Source organism: Schistocerca serialis, chromosome 3 (assembly GCF_023864345.2).
Source record: "Schistocerca serialis cubense isolate TAMUIC-IGC-003099 chromosome 3, iqSchSeri2.2, whole genome shotgun sequence".
Lineage (NCBI taxonomy): Eukaryota > Metazoa > Arthropoda > Insecta > Orthoptera > Acrididae > Schistocerca > Schistocerca serialis.
This window is the reverse complement of record NC_064640.1, coordinates 270,716,524-270,743,004: the sequence shown is the minus strand read 5'-3', so window position 1 is coordinate 270,743,004 and position 26,481 is coordinate 270,716,524. Positions and strand designations below refer to the sequence as shown.

General features: G+C 43.9%; 1 protein-coding gene across 1 annotated transcript in view; it reads right to left on the bottom strand.

Moving 5' to 3' along the window:
• The window catches only part of LOC126470783 (plexin-B), a 1,233,199-nt gene that overhangs the window by 488,981 nt on the left and 717,737 nt on the right, over positions 1–26,481 (bottom strand). The window contains exon 4 of the mRNA XM_050098792.1: positions 1,726–1,854. Coding sequence (XP_049954749.1) covers positions 1,726–1,854 — 129 coding nt within the window. The remainder of the gene's footprint in view (positions 1–1,725; positions 1,855–26,481) is intronic.

Here is a 26,481-nt window from a genome sequence, read left to right as displayed (position 1 = left end):
GAAACATTTTAAAGGTTCTTTGCTTTGAGCAATGAATGACGAAGTTGGTTTCTCACTTTTCAGTCAGAGTCTTTTGAACAAGAACATATTCGCCTTTCTTGTGCCCCGGTAGGAGCATTTTTTCTCTGGTTCCCTTCTTTTCCATGCCAAAGCACGGCATGTCGCTCACATGAAAAGAACTTCATGAGTCAGTAAACCTTTGAGAGTTTACTTACGTGAATTGAAATAATGCGAAACTCATTTTACACCTCATTCGGATTTTAAGTGCACAAAAGTTTTGCAAGTGCTTCAGTGCTATAATGTGGCTTCTCAGAACCCTTCTGATGATAACAGCATATTTCTCCATTCTACGTCACTTTATGAGCTACGTTTTCGTCTCACACCGGATTTTACGAACGTGTTTTACGTATAGAAGTAGGGTGACTTTGAATCTCTTGTCTCGGAAACGGACAAATATATCAACAAAAATTTCAAGGTTTTTCGAGATTGAGATCTTAGAAACATATCGTAAAAAGTCACACCCATTTGCTGTGCATAGCCACCTTGGAATTTTTGGGGAGTTTCTCGATAACGGACAAATATTTTTGAAAACGGCACGATAGCACTTCTAGATGGATGCCTAGGGAATATAACGCTTTGAGCAATTTGCTGCGGTTATTTATTATTTACATTTCGCCTCGCACTGCATTTTACGTGCTTATTTTACGTTTACATGTTAGGTAACATTAAAGCTCTATATCTCGGAAACGGATAAAGGCGAGATTTGGATCTTAGGAATATATCGTAAAAATCTCAGCCATTTTCAGTGCATAGCCGTCTTGGAATCCGTGGCTCGGTTTTGGTACGAAAAAATGACAAAGAAACGTTTTTTGGGAGTTATCTAAGGAACAGCCAATGAACGAATTTTTAAAACAGGAAGATGGCACTTTTAGATAAACCCATAGATAATATACCGTTAAAATTTGAGGAATTTGCTGCGGTTATTTATTATTTGGTTTTCCGCCTCATGCCAGATTGTACGTACGTAGATTATGATTATAATTAGGATAAATTTGTACTTCCGTATCTCGGAAACGGATAAAGATATCAGGAAAGTTTTAAAGGTTCTGAGAAATCTGGATCTTAGGAATACATTGTAAACATTTCAGCCGTTTGCTGTGCATAGTCGTCTTGGAGTCTGTGGCTTGGTTTTGGTGTGAAAAATGAAAAAAGAACAGTTTTTTGTGGGTTCTCTAAGGAACTGCCGGTGAACTACTGGTGCCTCCACAAGCTCCTTGAGGCCCACTGCAGATCACATCAAACGCAGAAAAAAAACTAACCGATTTGCTACATTTGCTTAAGAGGGGGAAGTGTGCATGCGTACCGATAACGGTGACGCAATTGGACATCCTGAGGAAAATCTTTGAACATAGCAGAAAAAGAAATTTCTAAATAACTTCAATTTTATTAGTTTACGGTCGCAACCAGAGGCATCTTGGACCACAACGACGGTCGACTTCCAGCTACTTTTACTTGAGGTAGATGCGTTATTTCCCTTTAATACCATTGACATTAATTTGATGATTCCAATGTTTACATTGCGACTCAGATAACGAAATTGATATGGCGCACGTTTTTCATCTTTCACAACACCTTGTGCCACTTATTTCAAGACAGGATACTAAAAATTCCAGTTAGTTCAATTGCAGCGCTACGGTCGACTGGAAGTTGGTAGCGAACACTTACCCTGGCTGAGGAGAGCACGTAGAGGTAGTCGCCGGCCGGCGACACTGTCGTATCGGGCAGGATGGGGTTGCCTGGATCCACCGGTAGCTCTTCGTACTCTACAGCGTTCACCGCACCCGTCAGCAGCACCTACAACAACATACTGATAATTACAATGAACTCCCCACAATTTTTAACAGCGGTGCAAGTCACGGAACAACCCTCCATGCTGTTAGTGATGGGATCACACGGGATATACCACAAGTTGGGTTGGGTTGGTTGGGGGAAGAGACCAAACACCGAGGTCATCGGTCTCGTCGGATTAGGGAAGGACGCGGAAGGATGTCAACCGTGCCCTTTCAAAGGAACCATTCCGGCATTTGCCTGGAGCGATTTAGGGAAATCACGGAAAAAATAAATCAGGATGGGCGGACGCGGAATTGAACCGTCGTCCTCCCGAATGCGAGTCCAGTGTATTACCACAAGTGTCGTCAGACACGCCATATCAAGCTGAAGCTACTCACTGGTCATTAGATCCCGTAGAGCGTGGTTGCAACCGCTGTGCCAAATAGTCCCAGACTTATACTGTGGGATTAAGATCGAGTGATTTAGAAGAGCAGTCGAGGAGCTATAGGTTTCCTGAGTGATCGTAAAACCAGGAATGTTCCCGTGCAGTCCTGTGAACACGACTGTTGTAATCTTGAAAGACGGGAGTGTGGTACTTTTTGTAAACGATACTTTCTAGTGTTATACTAAATCCCGTTAGACAGAAAGTAACAGAAGAGATTGTTAACAACGTTTTTCAAAGATCTGTTACACTGATAAGCCCAAACATGACCACTGCCCATCGTGACGTTGGATGCCGCCTGATGACTTTGTGGGCACGCGAAGCGGTACCAAAGTATGTAAACGAAGCAGACACGGACGGTGGATCACCCTAGCGAAGACATGGGTTGCAAATGGTGAAATCCATTGACGTAAGCGACTTTGACAAAGATTTTACACTACTGGCCATTAAAACTGCTACACCACGAAGATGACGTGCTACAGACGCGAAATTTAACCGACAGGAAGAAGATGCTGTGATATGCAAATGATCAGCTTTTTAAAGCATTCACACAAGGTTGGCGCCGGTGGTGACACCTACAACGTGCTGACATGAGGAAACTTTTCAACCGATTTCTCATACACAAACAGCAGTTGACCGGTGTTGCCTGGTGAAACGTTGTTGTGATGCCTCGTGTAAGGAGGAGAAATGCGTACCATGACGTTTCAGACTTTGTTAAAGGTCGGATTGTAGCCCATCGCGATTGCGGTTTATCGTATCGCGACATTGCTGCTCGCGTAGTTCGAGATCCAATGACTGTTAGGAGAATATGGAATCGGTGGGTTCAGGGGGGTAATACGGAACGTAGTGCTGGATCCTAACGGCCTCGTATCACTAGCAGTCGATATGACAGGCATCTTATCCGCATGGCTGTAACGGATCGTGCAGCCACGTCTCGATCCCTGAGTCAACAGATGGGGACGTTTGCAAGACAACAACCATCTGCACGAACAGTTCGACGACGTTTGCAGCAGCATGGACTATCAGCTCGGAGACCCCGGCTGCGATTACTCTTGACACTGCATCACAGACAGGAGCGCCTGCGATGGTGTACTCTACGACGAACCTGGGTGCTCGAATGGCAAAACATTTTATCGGATGAATCCAGGTTGTGTTTACAGTATCATGATGGTCGCATCCGTGTTTGGCGATATCGCGGTGAACGCACATTGGAAGCGTGTATTCGTCATCGCCATACTGGCGTATCACCCGGCGTGTTGGTATGGGGTGCCATTGGTTACACGTCTCGGTCACCTCTTTTTCGCATTGACGGCACTTTGAACAGTGGACGTTACATTTCAGATGTGTTACGACCCGTGCATCTACCCTTCATTCGATCCCTGCGAAACCCTATATTTCAGCAGGATAACGCACGACCGCATGTTGCAAGTCCTGTACGGGCCTCTCTGGATACAGAAAATGTTCGAATGCTGCCCTGGCCAGCACATTCTCCAGATCTCTCACCAACTGAAAATGTGTGATCAGTGGTGGCCGAGAAACAGGCTCGTCACAATACGCCAGTCACTACTCTTGATGAACTGTGGTATCGTGTAGAAGCTGCATGGGCAGCTGTGCCTGTACACGCCATCCAAGCTCTGTTTGACTCAATGCCCAAGCGTATGAAGGCAGTTATTACGACCAGGGTGGTTGTTCTGGGTATTGATTTCTCAGGATCTATGTACCTAAATTGTGTGAAAATATAATCACATGTCAGTTCTAGTATTATATGTTTGTCCAATGAACACCCGTTTATCATCTGCATTTCTTCTTGGTGTAGCAATTTTAATGGCCAGCAGTGTATTACGCAGAGCCTGTGAACGAGTATCTCGAAAACGGTGAAGCTGGCCGAACGTTCACGTGCTACTGTCGTGAGTATCTACAGAAAGAGGTAGCAGGACAGTGAAACTACCACTAGGCGCTAAATGGTTGGACGTCCAAGGCTTTTCACAGAACGTCGCGTTTAGTGGCTTGTCTGCACAGGATAGTATGATAGATGGTGACCTGTGGCATCTCTGCTGAAAAGAGCCCAGTGCTGGTGCACGCACAAGTGTTTCAGAGCTCATCGTCCATCGTACATTGTTGAACATGGAGCTCCGCAGCAGACCACCCGTACGTGTTCAGATGTTAACCCAATGACATCGTTAATTACAATTGCAGTGGGCACGGGACCATCGGTATTCGACCGTTGGCCAATGGAAACCTGTCTGCTCTTTGCGTGACTGATATGTTTGCTACATTAGACTGATGAACTTCTCCACAAACGCCGTCATCGAGGTGAACGGCGGCTCGAAACATGCATGGTGTCACGCACGCAGGCTGATGGGAGCAGCTAAGGCTTTGCTATGGGAGATGTTCTCCTGCGTTTGCAGGGGATCTGTGGTAATAATCGAAGACTCGTTTACAGCAGCGAACCACCTGCATATCGTCATGCTTGATGTCTTTCCCGACGGCGATGCCATCTTTCAGCAGTGTAATCGTCCGTGTCTCGGAGCCAGAACCGTGCTGCAGTGATGTGAGGAGCATCATAGAGAACTGACGTTGATGTCTCCGCGACTCAATTCGCCTGATGTAAATCCCATGGAACCCATCTGGGTCGCCACCGGGCGCCATGACCGCCTACGCGTATCAGAGGCCAGTTATTTACTCAAATTACACGACCTGTGCGTAGACATCTAATGCCACATACCTCCATAAACCTACCAACAAATTGTCGCATCTCTGATGCAGAGAATCAGTGATGTATTTCGTTCCAAAGACGGACAAACAAGCTATTTAGGAGGTGGTTCAAAATGTTCAAATGTGTGTGAAATCGTATGGGACTTAACTGTTAAGGTCATCAGTCCCTAAGCTTACACACTACTGAACCTAAATTATCCTAAGTACAAACACACACACCCATGCCCGAGGGAGGACTCGAACCTCCGCCGGGACCAGCCGCACAGTCCACGACTGCAGCGCCTGAGACCGCTTGGCTAATCCCGCGCGGCTAGGAGGTGGTCATAATATTTTGGCTTATCAGTTTAAGTGGTCCTCTGAACATGAACCCTCCCTAAATTTCGAGAAAACACAATATTTTCAATTCAGTTTGATAAGTAGAGTCATATCAACTGACATAGCACATGAACAGGAGTCAGTAAATAGGGCAGTATGCTCCAAATATTTGAGAGTACATACTGATGAAAACTTGAACTGGAAGAAGCATATTACTGAGCGTCTCAAGCAATTAAGTTCAGCCGGCCGAAGTGGCCGTGCGGTTAAAGGCGCTGCAGTCTGGAACCGCAAGACCGCTACGGTCGCAGGTTCGAATCCTGCCTCGGGCATGGATGTTTGTGATGTCCTTAGGTTAGTTAGGTTTAACTAGTTCTAAGTTCTAGAGGACTAATGACCTCAGCAGTTGAGTCCCATAGTGCTCAGAGCCATTTGAACCATTTGAATTAAGTTCAGTTACTTTTGTTCTTCGTATAATTGCTCGTGTTGGAAACAAACGAATGAACATCTTGACACATTTGGCACATTACGACTCAGTAATGTCCAATGGAACAATTCACTTACAAATAAGTATTGATTGCGCAAAAGCGAGCAATAAGAATAACATGTGGTGTTCACTCGTGGTCGTCATGTAGGTAGCACTAAGACGTTTGTCATTTTAACTGCATCATAACAATGTATACATTCGCTAATGAAATTTGCTGGAGAAAATGGCATTTATTACCCATTATAAAAGCTGACAGTTGCTCAGAAAGCAGTTCAATATGAGGCAGCAAAAATTTTTTGAGCGTCTGTCCAGTTACATAAAATGTCTGGCAGGTAACAAAGTAAGTTTTAAATATTAAATTATTTCTCCATAACAACTCCTTCTATTCCATGAAAGAATTTATTTTTAAAAACTGGTAGCCTGTTAAAGAAAGAATAAAAAGCTTGAGTCTCAGTGTAGATGCATGAGTAGGAATAAATATAATCCGGGTAAGTGCGAGTACGACTCAACGCACAGAGGGTTCCGTATAAACTTAACTACGTGTATAGAAAGGTCATCTATACCGTGAAACGAAAATTTCGATGATTTTTCCATGTTATTGATTTAGTTATTGACAAGATATCGAAATATGTGGCATAAATTGCAGTACTTATTCATTACATTGACGTATGAGCTTAAATGTCCCACACTGCCAAGGGACTGCAGACTTTCGGTTATAACATAAATTTCAACTTGATTCGTTCACCTGATCCTGAGAAAAAGAGGTCTTAACAGACGAACAGACAGACATTCGGATAAAAAACGACAAAAGAAATTTTTTCCGTAAGATATAATTACAAATTAACAATCTCAGGATTTTCTCTTTCTTGTACTTTAACACGTTGCTTATTGCCAGATCTCATGTTTCTAGGACAACAGTAAGTATCCGATAGATTTTGATGAGTGTTGTTTATAAGGAGGCAAAATACATCGCTCTGGCTGTAAAAACTGTTTTATTGAGACTACGACCGATTCACACCTATTTAGGCGCATCGTCAAGGCTTAGAAAGAAAATATTTTATAGTGTTTTCCCTTTTACATTGGCTTAGTAAACATTGTTAGGAGTAGAATAGTCCTGTAAATTAGGTACTTACATCAATTGTGTCTACAGCATTATTTTACTCTGGCCTGAAGCCTCTCCCCGTCCTTCACGTCAATGATAAAATAAAACCTGCTAAACGGGGGTCGCTAAAACAAAATGAAACTAGTATTTGGATCGGAGACAATGTACAAAGGTAAGAAAAGTTGTAAAATACTTCTTTTCTAATCCCTGCTTAGATGCACCTAAATTGGGTATGGAATCGGTCGTGGTTTTAATAAAAAAAACTTTCTACAGGAGTCAGCTGCGGTTGCCTGCAATTCAAAATAATTTGATGTGGGAGTTTGCGAGTATACAATGAGTGTCATAAATGGCCGAATGTTTTGACTGCGTTGACTTAGTAGCTTAACATTTTCCATCACCAAGGGACCGTAGATCTTAGTGCGTGACATAAATTTCAACTTGCTACGTCTTCCCGTTGCTGAGAAAAATGGTTCGTAACAGTCGGACAGACAGGCAGAGGGACAACGAAGTAATCCTCTAAGGATCCCGATATTACAGAACGATGTACGGAACCCTAAAAATAAGTTCGTTAATATTAACACTAATCATGTACACACATCCTGTAAACTGACTCGCTCCACATCATTTCGATAAAAGAATCATTCAAATGATCTGTGGAACATGTAAATAACAGCATACTAACCATGAAAAATGGCAACCCGTGGTCACCGAGATTGTAGAAATAGCATCCTTTTTCATGTTTACAGTAATCTTAATGAGGGTCCCAAGTCATGGCACGACAAAAAATACCCCCAAAACATCATATAACCACCTGTGGCGTGATCTACACCACCCGCTCACTGTGAGTTAAATACCTCACTGGGCCGTTGTTCCACTCGTCGCCTTGCATCACACGAAAAGAGATAAAATCGCCACACGGCGGACCACATTACACGTCTAAAGTCGGCTACTGTCCAGTTTGTGTTGTTTGATACCCTGAACATATGCAGTTTTATGTGCCCTTGTGAGAAACGATCTTTAGCAAGGTTCTCGACTCCAACTGCCCACTAGACGCAGTTTCCTTCGCAAGGTTCGCTCGGAAACCTGCATTAACACTGTCACTGACAAGGCGTGCAATTCGTCTCGCGACTCCATCGGTTGCGATCTTTTGGCAACCATTGTTTATAAGCCCTGACGTTGCAACAAGTGGTACAGCATTCCGTGTAGACACGTTGGACAGTCCGTATTGATACTCCAAGATCGGACAGCTTTACTCACGGTGTGGTCATGGGCACGTTCAAAACACAACAGCTCATTTCTGCCATTGTGTCACGTCTCCAGGTCGACCCATCTTACTGGTCTGATTACATACGTCCAACTGGCATAGCAACGACACTTCACTGTCATGAAGTATGTCAGGGGGCGGAGTGTCACATGATCACCCGGTATCAGTCCTACACTACCTACAGGCTCCAAAGCGACCAGAGAGATTTATTAAGGGGTGAATAACATTTGGCTGAGTTTAACTGTGTTAAGCCAACGATCTTGCCGTAGTGGTAACAACGGTTCCCGTCAGATCAACGAAGTTAAGCGCTGTCGGGCTGGGCTAGCACTTCGATGGGCGACCATCTGGTCTGCCGAGCGCTGTTGGCAAGTGGGATGCACTCAGCTCTCGTGAGGAAATTGAGGAGCTACTTGATTGAGAAGTAGCGGCTCCGGTCTCGGAAACTGACATACGGCTGGGAGAGCGGTGTGCTGACCACATGCCCCTCCATATCCGCATCCACTGACGCCTATGGGTTGAGGATGACACGGCGGCCGCTCGGTACCGTTAGGCCTTCATGGTCTGTTCGGGAGGATTTTAGTTTTAGTTTTCAATTGTGTTATGGTTCTTACTGAAATATCAGCTAAGCGCTGCAAGGTATGTATGTCCAGCAACGGCGAATATCATTTGGCCTGGTGGAGCGAGTTTATTTCCGCCATTTTATACTGGCCACAAATGGCAAGTAGTGCATGCTGAGCTACCTCACAACTTTGGCCTGTGTCTTGCGTCAAATACTGACTCAACTATTTCGTCAGTACCAATTCACATGTGGCACTACAGGAATACTAACACAACCCGTTCCGTATCTCCGAGTATGCCTAAACGTATACGGTGTCAGTAACCGTACGTAATATTCACTAATAATTATTGTTAGTGTACAAAGAGTTCGGTTTTATATCTTCGAAACGCCCATCCTGCAACCACGAAGGCGACTTTTCACAGTATTCGGTGAAGAAATTCGTCAATCATTTCCCCTCGAGATGCATCGTAGTTCAAAATCAGATTTCATTTGTCGCTTACAGATTTTAAGCGAAAACTAATTCTATGCGGTGTCACTGAGCCCTATAGGAACAGCTACTTTGTTTGAGAGCTACAGTTTCTGATTCAGCTGTTGCTTGTAAATTGTGATATAATACCTAGGTAGTTTCTTCGAATCAGTGACAATTTTCAGCTTACTCCCTAAACATGTTTTGATTTGTAGTACATCTGAGAGGCGAACGGGTTTTATTGAGTACTGGAAAGACCAGGCGGCTCCCTTGACAGTTAAGCGCTGCTTTATGAGCTGACCGTTTGTCCTGCACGGATGTGTTTGTGGCGCACACTTGGCATTTCATGTAGGGAACAAAAGCCTTTGAACGTCAAAGTACTGTTTAGACTGGCAGACGCACATTCTGCTGTGTGTGCTATAGCTATTTGCTCAGACATTCATTGCGAGTCTGTTTCTATCTTCGCTTTATTTGAATCTATCGCAGTATGCATCGAATTCCTCTACTGTTATAATTAATGAGCAAACATCATGTTAAAACTCCGTAGCTAGCAACAATAACTTATATCTGAAATCTTATGCTGCATTACTACAGGATCCGTTGTCAGTACAGGTTGGTGCAAGGCTCGTAACAACATCTTCAATCACAGAGTCAAGTCACTGTGTTAATTCTGAAATATAAAGCTAATACTCAGTTCAGGAGAAACGTTAGTGCAGTAGCAACTGCTCAGAATCCATAATTTAGTAGAGAAAGAGTAGCACTGGACAGTTACCGTTATCACAGTACTGCAGAATTCTAAGTCACCAAGTAGGTCTTTTCAAAGACAATGTTGATTGTTGCTTACGTACGAATGCAAATGTAGAGAATTATTAATGAAAAAATCTTATTCATGCAACAGTACCTGTGAACTGTAACATCTCTATGAAGGATACGTCATACCGAACAACTCATACAACAAATTCTCCAACACAAATTAGCGTATGGAATGCCTCTCTGGCCACTGATGAAGCAAGTACCGGGAATTTGGTGGAAGAGCATGTCGAAACAGGTACTTCACTGCAGGCTCAACTGCGGGATTCGAAGAATTGATTCCAATTAGCAGCATTAAAACTGCTGAATATGATGGGCTTTCGGGCCCACGACAATGGAACGGTTGTAAATAAACAGGGGCATGGCATAAAAAGCTGTTCAGATACAAAATTTTGCAACTGTTTTTCAAATAAGTCGATAAAAATAAATTCTCGGCACTAATGACCACGCTGAATGAGAAAAATTGTTCTCTAGAGAGGTTTTCTTTCGTAACAGAGCATTGGTTATAGAACGTCTGACATCACAAAACGCACTCAGAAAGAGGGACACTAATACACTGGATTTTCCTGTCACCCTAAATCAGAGTTTTCGTTGTATTCGTAAATCCTTTCAACGTGAACCTCGGATTGTTCCTTAAAGAAGGCCTCGGATGATTGCAGTTGTAGGCGCCCCCGGAAAGACTCTTTCTTTAAGCTTCCCGAAGCTGACGAGACGCGAGGCGGCACATCGAGCCAGCTTGTCTTCCTTCCGTAAAATGCGGCTCAACAGCTCCACTTCCAAGTTTCTCAACTAGCAAGACATTAATTACTAAGCCATGTTCTTTACAGCTCGACCCTTCATTTTTGTTTATAATCCTTTCACCTCTCTCCACCGCGTAAGCGTTCGTCCGTGTTCACGTACCAAAGTGTGCCTCTCGCAATCGAACATGTCAGCCTTAATACAAAACAACGTCGGCATTCTTAAAATTGCTCGGCTGTCGTATCACTAAAAACCATTAATTATTCAGATTATTCTCGTCGATGCACTATAGTGGTGTCATACTGTAGTTATGGTATGACAGGAACTTGGAATTTTGCATTTGAAATGAAATGGCTCTGAGCACTATGGGACTTAACATATATGGTCATCAGTCCCCTAGAACTTAGAACTACTTAAACCTAACTAACCTAAGGACATCACACAACACCCAGTCATTACGAGGCAGAGAAAATCCCTGACCCCGGGCGCGGGAAGCGAGAACGCTAAATTTTGCATTTATATAGCGACGTGTCACACATTAAATATTTCAGATTAGGGGGAAGGTTCGACATACAGAGAAATATGAAGTTTTATACTTTATGTAACAGAAGCGTTAAGTAGCGTTACAAAACAGAAACTATGAGCTACAACAGTAGTCAGTCATAAAACAGAAACATTTGAGAAAATAATGTGTTGCAGTATGAAATAAACCAATTGCAGAGGTAATAGGCAGGCTATAGTTAATTAGCAATATACTTGAAAATTTCAGTAGTTCAATGAAAAAAAAGACTGCTTAAAGGCGTTTGAGTGATCTGTACTGGAATACTGCTTGACTATGTAGGACTCGCATCTGAATAAAGAAGTAGATGTTTCAAGTTGGTGGAAAGATTGGAAACTTGCTCTATATACAGAGAAATATGAAGTAGTTTAAATTATGAAACAAAAGCGTTCAGCAGCCTTATACAAAAGCAACTGTGAGCTACACCTTTACCTAGTAGTAACACAAAATATTTGTGGAAACAATGTGCTCCGGTATGAAATAAAAGCCGCACGGGATTAGCCGAGCGGTCTCAGACGCTGCAGTCATGGACTATGCGGCTGGTCCCGGCGGAGGTTCGAGTCCTCCCTCGGGCATGGGTGTGTGTGTGTGTGTGTGTGTGTGTTTGTCCTTAGGATAATTTAGGTTAAGTAGTGTGTAAGCTTAGGGACTGAAAACCTTAGCAGTTAAGTCCCATAAGATTTTACACACATTTGAACATTTATGAAATAAAAATAGCAGGCCACAGTTACGGCGGTATTCTTGGAAATTTCAATTGTTCAATGAAAAAAGACTGCGTAAAACGTTTGAGTGATCTGTACTGGAATATTGCTTGACTATGAAGGATTAATATCTGAATAAAGAAGTTTGTGTTCAACCTCAAGTCGACGGCAGGAGCATTAGAGAAATTGGACGAGGCTGGAGTAGGATATCGACCCTCACATCCTTCCAGGAATAGCCCCAGAATTTGGCTCTAGTAACTTACGGAAACTGCCGAAAGTTGTGATCGTTATATTGGAACAGGGATCTGAATCCTGCCTGTCAAGAATACGAGAGCAGTATCTTGAGTACTGCACCACCAGCACTGCTGTGAATCAAGGCTGTTGCTAGTGACGAGACCCAAACAATCCAAACTCCTGTCTAATTATTTAAAATCAATTAAATACAATGTAAAAATGACAGCTCAATCTACTGTTTAGAGTGTAAAAAGCATTAGAATTTACGCATTTCGAAGGTCAAGCCCTCATCATCAGAATTACCGTAGAAAAACATCTAACAGCGACCAACGTAAAACATAAGCAGTAGCACTAAAAATAAAATAACGTGGCTATTTCTTTTCCAGTGGTGTCTTCTCAGGTTTCTTTTGGAGGTTCTGTACAGTAATACCGATGAAGACTTGACCTTCGAAACGAGTAAATTCTAGTGTTTTTTACACTGTAAATAGGTGGTTGCAACGATATTTTAACACTGACTTTCACAATCACGACTTCATATCCATTATGCGCAAAATCGATTAAAACAACTATTTGAACATATTAGGACGATGGCTTCGTTCCAGTAGACAAACGTAATAGGTTTCCCCCATACAGTATAAAGCAGGTGGAGAGCAGTCTCTCAACTTTAACCTAGCTTAAGCGTTCATTTATAATTTCCCTCCATGATACGGATGCAAGAACAGTACGTCAATTTCCTTTCCAGCAACTGCCACGCCTACTGCAGCAACGACTTTTAAGCGACTGTTTACCATTCCATCGCCTCAACTATTTGGTTCCTCATTTTCTCCACGTACTCATCTGGCGACATTAACGCTGGAAGCTATGCTACAGGTTCATACTTTGGTAGTCCCATCTTCTGCGTTTGTTATCCGGATGGTCATTATACACGGATGGAGAATTTCAGCTTCATCCTCCAATGTGTTTCGTTTCCCGCGCTTCCTGCAGGCTTAACGCTTCGGCTCTCTACTGTTTCCTTCCTCATCTTCTCCACGAACTCCTCTGGCTTCATTTACACCAGACGCTATACTAGAGGTCCGTGTTTTGGTAGTTCCCATCTTCTGCGTCTGCTGTCGTGATAGCCATTATTCATGGATGAAGACTTTCAGCTACATCCTCCATCGATATACAGTGTCTTCCGTTTCCCTTTTTCCCTGCAGCCTTTAACGCCTCGACTCGCGTAGAGCGTTCAACGTATCTTTACGCCGGCCCATCGTCGTTTCGGAAGTAAAATGATTAACGACTCATTTCTCCGCCCTGCATCTAGCAGAGAAGGCGACGTTATGCGACGAGACGACGTGCGAAGAGCACCCTTCGTATGAACTGTCGTGAACGTGCATGTTGCGAATATAGTCCGAAAAAGAGTTTGATCGAATTTCCTACCAACTGTTATTATTTTTGCTAAGTATATGGGGTTAAAACCTTTTCAAGCAAACCAGCAGTGGCACTTCGGCTTCTAGCGACACAGATGCAAAATAAAAGGATGCCAATAACAGATCCTACTGCTGCCATTTTCCACAATATTTTCATCTAACTTTCCATAAGTAATGATTATAAATATCCTAACTCATTCGGCATAAACAAGGAGTGAGCGCACTGAAGTGGTAACATGAAGTTTCTGAAAAATGGAAGAAAACTATGAATTTCTCAGATCAGCTTTAGTCATGTTAGCTTGACTTTTACACTGATCAGCCAGAACATCATAACCACCGACCTACTATCGATATAAACCCGTCCAGGCGATAGCAGCGTCACCTGGCGAGGAATGACTGCTACTCAGACACACGCATGGTGCATAAAGTATCAATGAGTGTGCTGTCCGTGTGTAGAATGGGAAAGACGCGAGATCTATCTGAGTTTGACCGAGGGCACATTAAGATGGCCCAGAGGCTCGGTACGAACATTTCGGAAACTGCAGGACTTTTCGGGTGTTCGAGGAGTTCTATGGTGAGTGTCTTCAACACGTGGCGAAACCAGACATCGTGGGGTTGGGCGACCAACCGACATTACAGATGTCGAAGTCATAGGCTGGGTAGACTGGTAAAACAGGACAGGAGGTGAACTGTAGCGGAACTATGCTGGGCAGAGTACAAGTGTGTCTAAGCACACAGCAACCGAACACTCCTAACAATGGGCCTCCGTAGCCGACGACCTATGCATTGGCCAATGTTAACACCAAGACTTCGGCAACTACGATAGAAATGGGCACGTGATCATCGGCACAGGACGTTGGCGCAGTGGCAGAACCTTGCATGATCTGATGAATTCATATGTCTTCTTCATCATGCCGATGGGAGGGAGCGAATCCGTCGTCTTCTTAAGGGAACAGCTCCTTGACACCTGTACTGCAGGACAGAATTAAGCTGGCGGTGGGTCCATTATGCTCTGGGCAACAGTCACGTGGGCATCCATAGGTCCAGTGGAGCTCGTGCAAAGCACCATGACGACCAAGAAGTATAGTACACTGATTACAGACCACGTAGACTCGTTCAAGACTACCATGTTCCAATATGCCAGTGGCATTTTTCAAGAAGATAATGCGCCATGTCACAAGGCCAGGATTGTGATGCATTAGCAAGTTCCAATTGATGCGCTCGCATCCCAACTTACCAGATCTGAACCCGAACGAACACATCTTGAATGTGACTGAACGTGGTATCAGAGCTCATCGCCCCCCTCCGCGGAATTTATGGGAATTAGGTGACTTGTGTGTGCAGATGCGGTGCCAACTCCCTCTAGGGACCCACCAAGGGCTCATTGCTTTCATGTCACGACGCATCGCCGCTGTTAAATGTGCCAAAGATATATTGCCAGTTACAGTTGAATGAAAAATGTCAACCGATAGGACTTTGTATTGCATTGTATGTTAACCGGGGACCTAGAAACGACGGAAAGGGTCCGTCCCCGCCGCAGCTGCAGTTGTCCACAACCCCACGACGACTAACCACAGTCCACTTCACCCCTCCGCCGCCCCACACCGAACCCAGGGTTACTGTGTGGTTTGGCCCCCGGTCGACCCCCCCGGGAAAATCTCACACCAGACGAGTGTAATCCCTATGTTTGCGTGGTAGAGTAATGGTGGTGTACGCGTACGTGGAGAACTTGTAGCGCAGCAATCGCCAACATAGTGTAACTGAGGCGAAATAAGGGGAACCAGCCCGCATTCGTCGAGGAAGATGGAAAACCGCCTAAAAACCATCCACAGACTGGCCGGTTCACCGGACCTCGACACAAATCCGCCGGGCGGATTCGTGCCGGGGACCACGCGCTCCTTCCGGAAAGCCGTGCGTTAGACCGCACGGCCAACCGGGCGGGCACCGATAGGATTTAGGGCTGTATGAGAGGATAAATTCACAGGCAAGATCAGCGACGTATCTTTAGGAGAGAAGCAAAAAATAATGTGTCAAATGGAACTGATTCACGGTTAGTAAAAGCTTATGCAAGCTACGAGGAGGAAACAGACAGAACAGTTGAGTTACCAGCTTAACTTGTTTCAACCACGAATACTGACAAAACGCGAGTAAATAGCGAAATCACATGATGCTGGTCGTTTATAAGGATATCTCGGGTGGCCTCACTGCATTTGGTGAATGAAGAACGAATAAAAATTCGATGGAGAGGTTAAGAATTTGTAGGTGGCTAGATGTAGCGTTTCCTAAAACGACTTAAAAACGAGACCCCAGCGCTCCATCAATCGATGTATGCCGATCTGGTTTCCTTCCTGACGAACGTTTCATGTCTACTGTGATTGTAATATATATAATATATTCTCTTTGTCATCTTTAAACGAAGTCGCTTTTGCACTGCTCAAGATCCTTTCTGTGAGTTAATAAACACAAACGCATACTGTATCACGTTGCTATGTATGTAGCAACAGTGTGTGGTCCCAAGTTGAAGATACGTTTCATGTTTCACAGAATCAGATTTTCACTCTGCAGTGCAGTGTGCGCTGATATGAAACTTCCTGTTCGACTGAAACTGTGCGCCGTACCGACACGCGAACCCGGAACATTCGCACTTCGCAGGCAAGTGCTCTGCCGATTTTAATTTCATGTTTTTCATTGTTGCCGGTCGTAAAAAATATCTTTCAACACGCTCAAACTTATTGCTCAGTAACGGTTCTGGAATATTTTCAAAAATACTGGAGTTCAAGCACAGACTGAGGAAGACGTTTTAACAGAGTTACCAGATTATTTCCAAATATAGTCTAGTCGGTTCATATAGGCCCCTAATTTGTAGGTAATGAGACTTGTAGTACCCCAGACACCGCTTATGTCAAGGTCCTGCCATAGGCTGTTTGCATTGCCTTACATCGACTTCCGTCATGCGTGTAACTGTAGCGAGCGCGGGTGTACGTGTGTGTGTGGGGGGGTGGGGGGGGGGCGGAAACTAGAGGAAGTGGAAAGCCAGCACACAATGTACACATCTACACCTATCGAACAGCATCAAGGGGATTGCAGGGAATTAACGTCCTCATCCGACATACAGATAGCCATAGCGAGTTTCATATGCCTTTACTCCACAACAAAACACCGAAGGGGATGGAAATTGAATCCAGATCGTCAACACATTGTTCAATGATGAGGACTTGTTCGTCATCACTCATCTTCCTACGTGTAAGTCAAGTTCTGATGATAAAAATTTATACCAATGCTACAATTTGAACCGGGTGTCTTTAAGTTTATCGTCAACACACCATCCTCCTCTGCTGCGGGGACGAGTTTACTTACTGAATGCAATCTATATTAGGCCTCCCTTTTCAAAGAGTGTAGTAAAATAAGACTGAAGTAGATACCATAAGCAATAGATTGCACTAATGGCTGATACCTTTTGGTTATTACGTCGCTTTCTGCAGTCTATCTGTAGTTGTTTTTTATTTACTTCATTAGAGGCTGAACAAGAGTAGAAATTTATTGTACTTCGGCGCTTCGATTCAAACTAGTTTTCAGCAGTAGATATTAGCTGTTTACTCCTTATACACTGCGCCAAAGAAGTATCACTTTTTCGAAACCCCGTGATTGTCTTCCATTGCGACGCATGAATTTTACGTTTGGCTCAAAGGTGACTACAATCTTCCTCTGCAATGGAGCAAAGGCGTACTGCCCTTCGACGTCATCCTCGGGCTCGTCGGCTCTTTAAACAGCAAGGTGTCGACATATGTGAAAAAAGAGGCCACAGCTCATAAGTTCACGTAAGGCGTAAAGTGGATCAGTGATATCACAATGTACCACAATTCAGACCAACGTCATCGTGAATGTTTCAAACGATGAGAAGGTTGCCACACCCCTCTTACCGACATTTCACCCCTTCTTTTGATGCCCCTGAGATGGAGGTCAGAACGGAGACCCTCACTGTCGAAATAGCGCGTTTTTCTTATGGGTGGCGAAGGAAAACATTTCAGACATACAGCCGCTCAGAATCCACAAGAAAAGGGCTTAGGAGGTGGCGTAAAGGGCGTCAATGAGACCACCCCTTCCGTTGGGGCGTAGATTTCCACACATTTCGCAGTCGAAAATGACAGTTCGCAGTGTGATGGGCATCAGGGCGACGTTCTTGACCAAGTTCGACACTGTCGACACGCCCGGACGATTCAGCTCTAAGGACATCGTGGGCTGCAACCCCACTGAAAGTGATCTGACCCGTTTGGATTGTAGTGCGACCGCAATTTTTGCTATGTTATACAGGGTGGAAGCATTAAGGACGGTTCAAAACCATTAGACGTGATCTGAAGCAGTAAAAAGTGCTTATGCTTTTTCAGCCCTAGTCTTTCACGCCCTCCTGTTGCGAGATTACGGAGGGGTGTTAGATTGATACGTGAGTGAATAAAACGGCAAACGGTCTCTCTCAGATGAACCAGTTGGGCAACATCCTCAGTGTCACCTACACACCTTTACTGAGCACGTTAAAGATGTATCTGTCAGAGACTTCGAAACCCATCCAGCTGAGTGCTGCCCCGCGGCTGCTCTAACCCCTGACGGCAAAAACCCACATAAAAAGTTTCGAAGGCGGGCGCGAAACAGGAAGGCTTGAAAACCATAAACATCCTTCTCTACTTTGAACCACGTTCGAATATCTTCGAATGGTTTTGAACGGTCCCAGTATTTATTCCCAGCATACCAGAGCAAAAATTGGGGGTACACTCCAGAGGAGACGGATCACGTTCATTGACGTTGCTTCCCCACGATGTCCTGTAAGTAGGGTTGAATCGATCGACCCAGTGGGGGATGGGAGGGAGGGAGTAGCAGCGTCGAACGTTGTCAAGAACGTCGACCTATTGCTCACCGGACTGCAAGCTGTCGTTTCCGACAACGACATGTGTGGGAATCAACGCCCACCAGAAGTGGTCGTTTCACTGACGTCCTTTATGCAAACTCCCGAGGCCTTTCCGTGTAGATTCTAGGCGACGGCGCGTCTGAAACATTTTCCTCGGCCACCCATAAGAAAACCGAGTTATTCTTGGGGTGGGTATCGCGGTTCTGACCTCCATCGCGGAGGCGACCTTCCCACTGTAACATGTCCATGATGGCGTTGGGTAGAACTGTGGTGAAATTTGGTGTCAGTGTGACATCATTATCTCACCTTACACCCCAGATGTACTTCGGAGCTCTGCCGTATTTTTCGCATGTGTCGACACCTTGATGTTTGAAACATCGACGAGCCCGAGGATGACGCCGGAGTACGCCAAGCTTTTGCCTCATTAAAGCGGAAGACTGTATGCACGTTTGAGCCAAATCTAAAACTTATACATCACAGTGGGAGAAAATTTCGAAAAATGATATGCCTCTTTTTGCACAGTGTAGAAGAATACCTATGCTTCTTATACACTGAAGTGCTAAAGAGACTGGCACATCTGCCTAATATTGTGTAGGGCCCCCGCGAGTACGAAAAAGTGCCGCAACATGGTGTGGCATGGACTCGACTAATGTCTGAAGTAGTGCTGGAGGGAATTGATACCATGAATCCTGCAGGGCTGTCCGTAAATCCGTAAGACTGCAAGGAGGATGTTCATGTCTGGGGAGGTTGGTGGCCAGCGGAAGTGTTTAAACTCAGAACAGTGTTCCTGGAGCCACTTTATAGCAGTTCTGGACGTGTAGGGTGTCGCATTGTCCTGCTGGAATTGCCCAAGTCCGTTGGAACACACAACGGACTTGAATTGATGCAGGTGATCAGACCGTATGTTTACGTACGTGTCAGCTGTCAGCAAACCATTCTTTTTTTTTTTTTAATTTAAATCCATGGAACGTGTGCCATTCTCAAGTATAGAAAGGTGACTGGGACTATACTAGAAATTATGTTTTAGACTTAGCATAGAAGACAGTTTTCCGCTGACACAAAATTTTGCGAATAAGGGTAGGAAGCGTAGAAAGCGAGCAGTGTCCAAGCCAGCCTGCAACTTAGGTAGGAGCTGTGTAGTATAAATGTGTCATGTGGGATCCGTCACACAGCAGCACACATCCTGACACTTAGATTTTATGATGTGGTTTCCCTGAATTTTTATGAGCTGACACTAAGTGCTTCAGCTGCCCGGCGTTACAGTCGTTTGACGAACTACATACGGGAGTTTCACGAGTTGCATTTTTTTAAATAACTTATTGTTATGAGCATTTAGTGGAAGAAAAGAATATCAAGAAGTTACTTTCGAGAGCTATGCATATCTGCTAGGACCTCACTAATATGTTGAATTCGAAGCCCATTATTTTCACAGCAGTTACTTAGTGTAATTAATAGGCTGTCTAAGTTCCTTACTGATTACAACCAATTTCCAGAGACGTCAGTAATCACATGTATCTTGAAAAATGGAGAGGTTCACAGATAGTCCTCCGAAATGCATAGCTCAAAGCTCCCGAACTAACCATTCAACGACATTTTCGCTGTGGTCAGGAGAGGAAAGCATAAAATCCCAGTTACAACATTACGACTTTTTTACCCGTGGTTCCTCTCGATGGAAGGAAGACATGAGCTTATCGGCCCATTAGAGAGAGAGAGAGAGAGAGAGAGAGGGGGGGGGGGAGGGGGGGAGGGACGGACATGTTCTGATTGGACATCGCTTCGTGAGGCCCTACGGATTAGTTCGGGATTTAATCCACTACAGTTCACTCAGAATTGCCAATCGCTCATTATAACCAGTGGTTATCAATTTTTAAAATGTGTCTTAAGGAAAGTAGACTCCTGTGAACACACTAACTCCCTCGAACAAGAAGGCGGCCGAAGGGAACCAAAACCAAGTCCACTCTGCAGGTAGCTGTGAATTACACAGCGCACGAAGATGTGAGGCAAAGAATGAGGATATGAGGTAACGTACAAACAAAGAACAAGTGGATGCAGAGGTCAGTGATATTTGTATTATCATCATTTCAAACTCCATTACGTGCTTCTCTTCCTACACTACATCAATGAAAATGTGCTACAAGTCACAGATGTTGATAAATGCCTGTTCACTAATAATGATACAGTGTTGTTCTGTGAGTGACTGACAAATCACTGATTTATTTCCACACGTTTTAGGAATAATTATTTATTAGTCTTTCGTATTTCCTGTCATCGATGTATCATCTTAACTGCGGGCAACACTTGGTATATAATTTATGTATAAAGATCCTAGCTGTAAGTGCAGTTAATTATTTTCATCTGAATTTAGAGTTACTTCCACTGCCGAGAGTCTCTTAATAGTCAAATGTCGATTGCAATCTTATTCTGCAGCGCCATCCGAAATCTACAATTTTCATTTTCGCTTAGTTCCGTAGGCGTACGCGAACGCGGTTTTATGCCTGAGTGGACAGCCGCCAGCAAATATGCTGTTCTGTATTGGATTCCGAGGAACGGTCCACAATTCAGCAAGCGCACTGTAAATCAATTCTTCGCATATATAATCTTATTTCGATGCGTGTAATCAAAAACATTAGCTCCATTTTCCATATGATGTAAATAATCAGTCATTTTAACGGTACGCAAAACTCGATTCGGCGTGGTCTGCAGGCACAGCAGTTGTTACAGAAGCTGCGAGCTGCCATATTTAGCCCCTGCCTTGTTTCTTTGGTTTCCTCGTTATCAAAAAGCTCAGCACAAGCCGCCTTACAAAAAGAGAAGGATAAGACTTTCACGACACGATTTATCTCGTGGCATTTCAAATGCGACTTTAATTACTCGAGGCTTGTAGTTAACGATAAAGTATTCGATTCATTCGTTAATCTCATTTAGTAGTAGGGATCATAAATTTCAGATTTTCAGTAGGGACAAAAGCGATGTTTCATTATCGGTAATGAATTCGCCCTTTTCTGGGCTAAGGCTACCAAAACGACGATTAATGAAATTTATTCGGAAGCTATATGGAACTGGCTCATTGTGGCTCGTCGTGATGGCATCATAGAAAGTTTCTCTCGCTAAAACACCATTCAAAAGCCCTGCTGATTGCGATCCTGAATCATTAAGAATGTAACTGAATAAATAAACAATGAAACTCTTATATGAAACTGTCAATAATGACAGCTGCGAGAGCGGAACAATAGCGTTCTCTTATCCAGTTGTGGTGATACCACGCTAGCGACATTTCAACGCCAAAATATGCTGAAGGTAGTTTTTTTAAATTCATTGGTATTCGGTAAGTGTCTATACCACCATCTCAATAGAGAAAAGTCAATTATGACGATACGAACGAAAGGACAACGCAACACCCAGTTCCCGAGCGGAGAAAACCTCCGCCGTGGCTGGGAATCGAAACCGGGGCCGTTGGGTTAGCAATCTGCCGCGCTGACCGCATAGCTACCGTTAATATACTTTCATTATAAGAACAGAGTAGAATATCTGATTTTTCCCCATACAAAGCTTAGCTCTACTTTCGTACAAATAGTGAGACAAAGAATCGCATTATTCTGTACTAACGGAACCACGGAGTTCCCTGGACATCGTTCGCACCCTCTACTTCGATTATAGTCGTAGCTAGTGGAACAGTGACAAGCCGGGGTTCTACATTCGATAGGTTTTCGACTTCATTTCTTCGAATGCTTATCTGCAAACTCGTTTCCGCCCCACGCATTTTCAGGGTACAAAGCTCGCCGTATTCGTAGCACTTCTTAATGTAGCTACCGTGATCCCCCGTGTGATGCGACATGGTGCTTCTCGCAGCTTTGCCATCACTGTTTGGTACGAGTTCTGCCAAGCCCAGGTTAAGGAGCTGACGACTGATGAGAGATGCTAGTCGCCTCTCGCGGCAGTAAAACTGTCCTTAAAAGACTCTAGACCAATTTGGCAGTGGACAGAAGTTAAGTGGTATTAGGGCAGTAGAAGCTCAACTGAGGATTATCCCCGTCTGACTTCTAATAGCGCTGCAGAAAAGTAACGCAGAGCGGTCTGTGGTCTGTACGTTAGTGTACCTATTTGTGTTATGTGTAAATGTGTATCATCCTACAATGAGAAGTGACGGTCGTCTTGGGTCTTTGGCCGCAAATTACATAATCATTGGAATTAAGATTTCACATTGTCGCAGGAAGCGTGGTGGAGGACGCAAGAGACTCGTAGTGCAAAGAACACAGACTTAATGTAGGTTACGTTTATGATCATGGTCATGAAAGCCAATGACTTCTAACATAAATGACTTCTAACATAAATGACTTCTAACATAAATGACTTCTAACATAAATACTGCGTGCTGTACTCGAACCAATAAGCTTCCTGTCGTGTGCAAATGTATGTTGCCGTTATCCGACCGGTGTTCGCATCACGAGAGCGCTAATCACGGAGCGAATTCTTGAGTCTCTCGTTTTAGACAGTGGAAGTACCCATGATTCGAAAGGGTCGAGAACCTGTCAGTATGCAAAATAATTTAGCAAATAATAAAACAAGTCTAGCTTCTTTCTAGGCGCTTCAGTCCGGAACCGCGCTGCTGCTACGGTCGCTGGTTCGAATCCTGCCTCGGGCATGGTTGTGTGTGATGTTCTTAGGTTATGTTTAAGTAGTTCTAAGTCCAGGGGACTGATGACCTCAGATGTTAATTCTTATAGTGCTTAGAGCCATTTCATTTTCAATGGCTCAGGACTCACATGCACAAGGATTTAATTTCCTGACACCGCTGGAAACAATATATCTGATTGCATACCAAAGTTTGCTGAATCACGATCGTAAACTATGGAAACAAGTCGAACAGTAGAGGATACAGACCTAGCACACACAATCTCACCCATCCACAGCATGTGAAGAGTCAGTTCCGGATGCTGGTCTACGACAGGGCTTGGTAAGCCCGGTAGGGAGTACGAAACGAAGAATAACTAGACCAGACGAGCCGAACTCGGGAAAGTGTACAAACTCGCAAGAGAAAAACAAAACGAAGCAACAGCAACGCGGATAGCAAATGACGATGGGGAAGTGTACTACATTATGGCAGCTTCAGTATTTTGACCAAGTTACTGGAATACCTTTGGGGGACAGCACTGCAGTAAATCTTTGACCAGCTCGTGGGACAGAGAAAGAGCTGCGACAGCAAGCGACATAAGTACGCGACCCTCGATCGGTGCGGGATTCCAGCTCTGAGTCATCTCGCGGCGCGTCCAACTTATAACGATTTCCTGCAGCTGCCACAGCTCCCAGCCCTGCAGACTACTTTCTCCAGCGTTTCTCGATTTATTGCCTGGAAAAAAGAGTTGCTTTCTCCAATTCACTCAGTCACTGTGCACTTTAGCGCTCCTCGTGACAATTCCCGATTTATGTTTACCATTCTTAGACCTCTCCGGCCAGTGTTTTGCTGGTGGTATACGTAATTGAAACAAACATTTAAATGCAAAGTTTTCAGATTTCGTGGCCGTTATTATCAAAGGTAAACTCTTCTAGGATGTTAGTCCCCGGCACGTTCCTCTTCAATTTGTTCTCACACAATCGACATATCAGTACCTCTGCAGGGGTAGTGTGGTGTTCCACAGAGCTTTGCGGTGTTCACTTATAAAAGGATCTTCCTGGCCTTATTCTGAAGAAGTGGGTCTACTGGATTAAATTTTTCCGGCTACTACTTGTGGTCCGTCGTCATTGGCTAGATAGCGAAACAGGCAGAGCAAGAAAAAGGGATTGCTTATCAAAATATTACTGTCGTGCATCCCACGGGTAGAAACGTCGATTATATATGAAAAATTGAAGGGGATCATGACGCGGCCCAGCAACCTATAAGATTTTATCTTTCTTTATCAGATATTCCTTTTTTAATAAAAACGTACCTATATGCGCGTGAGCACGCCCGGAAATGTATTTTAAGCTTTAATATATATTCCTATTTATTGTTCAACAAAACTGTCTTCCTAGTTGGTAAAAGGGTGTAATAATTTGTGAGCAGAAATCTTCCACACATTTTTCTGTGTTTTCAGCCAATTTATACATATGATTGCTTATCGTAGCTCCTATAAGAATTTAGTAATTAGTTTAGTTTATGCTTTAATCTCGATGAAATGCTCATGGTTTGGTGAAGATAAACTCCTAGACGCCAAAGTTCATTGTATGTGGGGAGCTGCATTGTAGACAGGTATCGACTGGTCTGATGCTAAAGTAGGTACTGTTTATACGTCGATGATTACTCATTAGTTACAAAAGACTCATTCAGTTGGTTAAGAACAAAGGAATAAATTGACTGCTGTTTTTATGAAGAAAGCAAATGAATTAGAGAAATTATCAGAATGGACAGACGAGATTCGAACACAACTCCTCTCGGATACTGGCACCGCCTTAACCGAAGCGCCATCTGACTCAGAAGACGAGGTGTCATAACGATTCTGAGCTGACCCATTCATAACTTTGTGGTCTCGTCAAAATGTCACTCGCTTGGAAAAGGTAATTTTCATACAGAAAATGCTCCTTCACTAACTATTCGCTGACGCCAGACGGCAAGCAGTTGCCAAAATATACGTTTGGTTCTCTTCCGTAGCACTGTCAGGAAGAACAGGAAGAGACCCTAGTTGTCTGTATGTGAAAGAAGACCATCGGCAAAATTAGCTGTGCTGATTTGGTGATCCAGTAGAAGTCGCACTTCAGACATTCTTCAAAGCCGCAGGCATCGCTCAGAGAGCCATATGGCGCACAGCCTTTCGTTACCTCATAAAATCTTCACACAACCGGATGCTGCAGCTCTCATTTGTCCTATAACATATAGCTAATAGTTACTTAGTCAACGAGATCACGTTTACGTCCCCCATGCTGTACAGTCTCGCCAATAGGGACATACAGAGACGCAAACGGAAGTCCTTTGTTGAGAATGGTGATGGAAAATGGTTCAAATGGCTCTGAGCACTATGGGACGTAACATCTGAGGTCATCAGTCCCCTAGAACTTAGAACTACTTAAACCTAACTAACCTAAGGACATCACACACGTCCATGTCCGTGGCAGGATTCGAACCTGCGACCGTAGCAGCAGCGCGGCTCCGGACTGAAGCGCCTAGAACCGCTCGGACACATCGGCCGGCTAAGTGGTCAGTTCGTGTATTTGCTGTGGAGAGGGAATGTGACATAAGTCCTTTTAATAAACCTCTGTTGGAAGTGTCATATCTTGACTCCATAATCCTACTTGAGATTTCGGTCATGGTAATAGAGGATATACAGCTTTTGTGTAAAGGCGTCAATGCGGGCAAAGTGGCCATCTCGGTTGCAGCATCTGGCCACTTAGTATAGGCGGAAAATGTAAGCAGGAGTGGCCGAAAAAGGGCTTCGACAGCATGTACTTATATGAGTGACTTCGCAACCGCAAATAAAGAAACAGAAGAAAAAGAAAGTAAAAACAAAACGGAAAATTGCTGTAGAGAAGAAAGGTACTAACAAGAAAAGTGTGAAGAGCAGGAAAACCAACTCTAGAGGAGATGACAACGATAAGACACAAAGTGTATGTGCTACAAAGAAAAATTTTCAAATTCAAGGCCACAAGAGCAGTGGATTAATGCTCTGTCTGGGGTCAGGAACTCTATACAGGAGTTGAGGAACACAGTTTCACTTTTGTTTGTGAAAAGTGTGATTAGAATCACGTTTCACAAAAAAATATAGTTAGTTCTTTGTGATAACATTTTTTCATCCTTTATTTTTGAGTTTAAAACTAAGTGGCCATTGAGCCCATTCATGCCGGACAAAGAGGCAATTTTGCCACATTGTGAAAATTCAGTTGTTTACAGTACATAATTTGATACTAAGGTGATTAAACTATTCGATATAATACTTCAACAGTTTTAGATGATAATCACTCATTTCAATGCATTACCGTGTGATA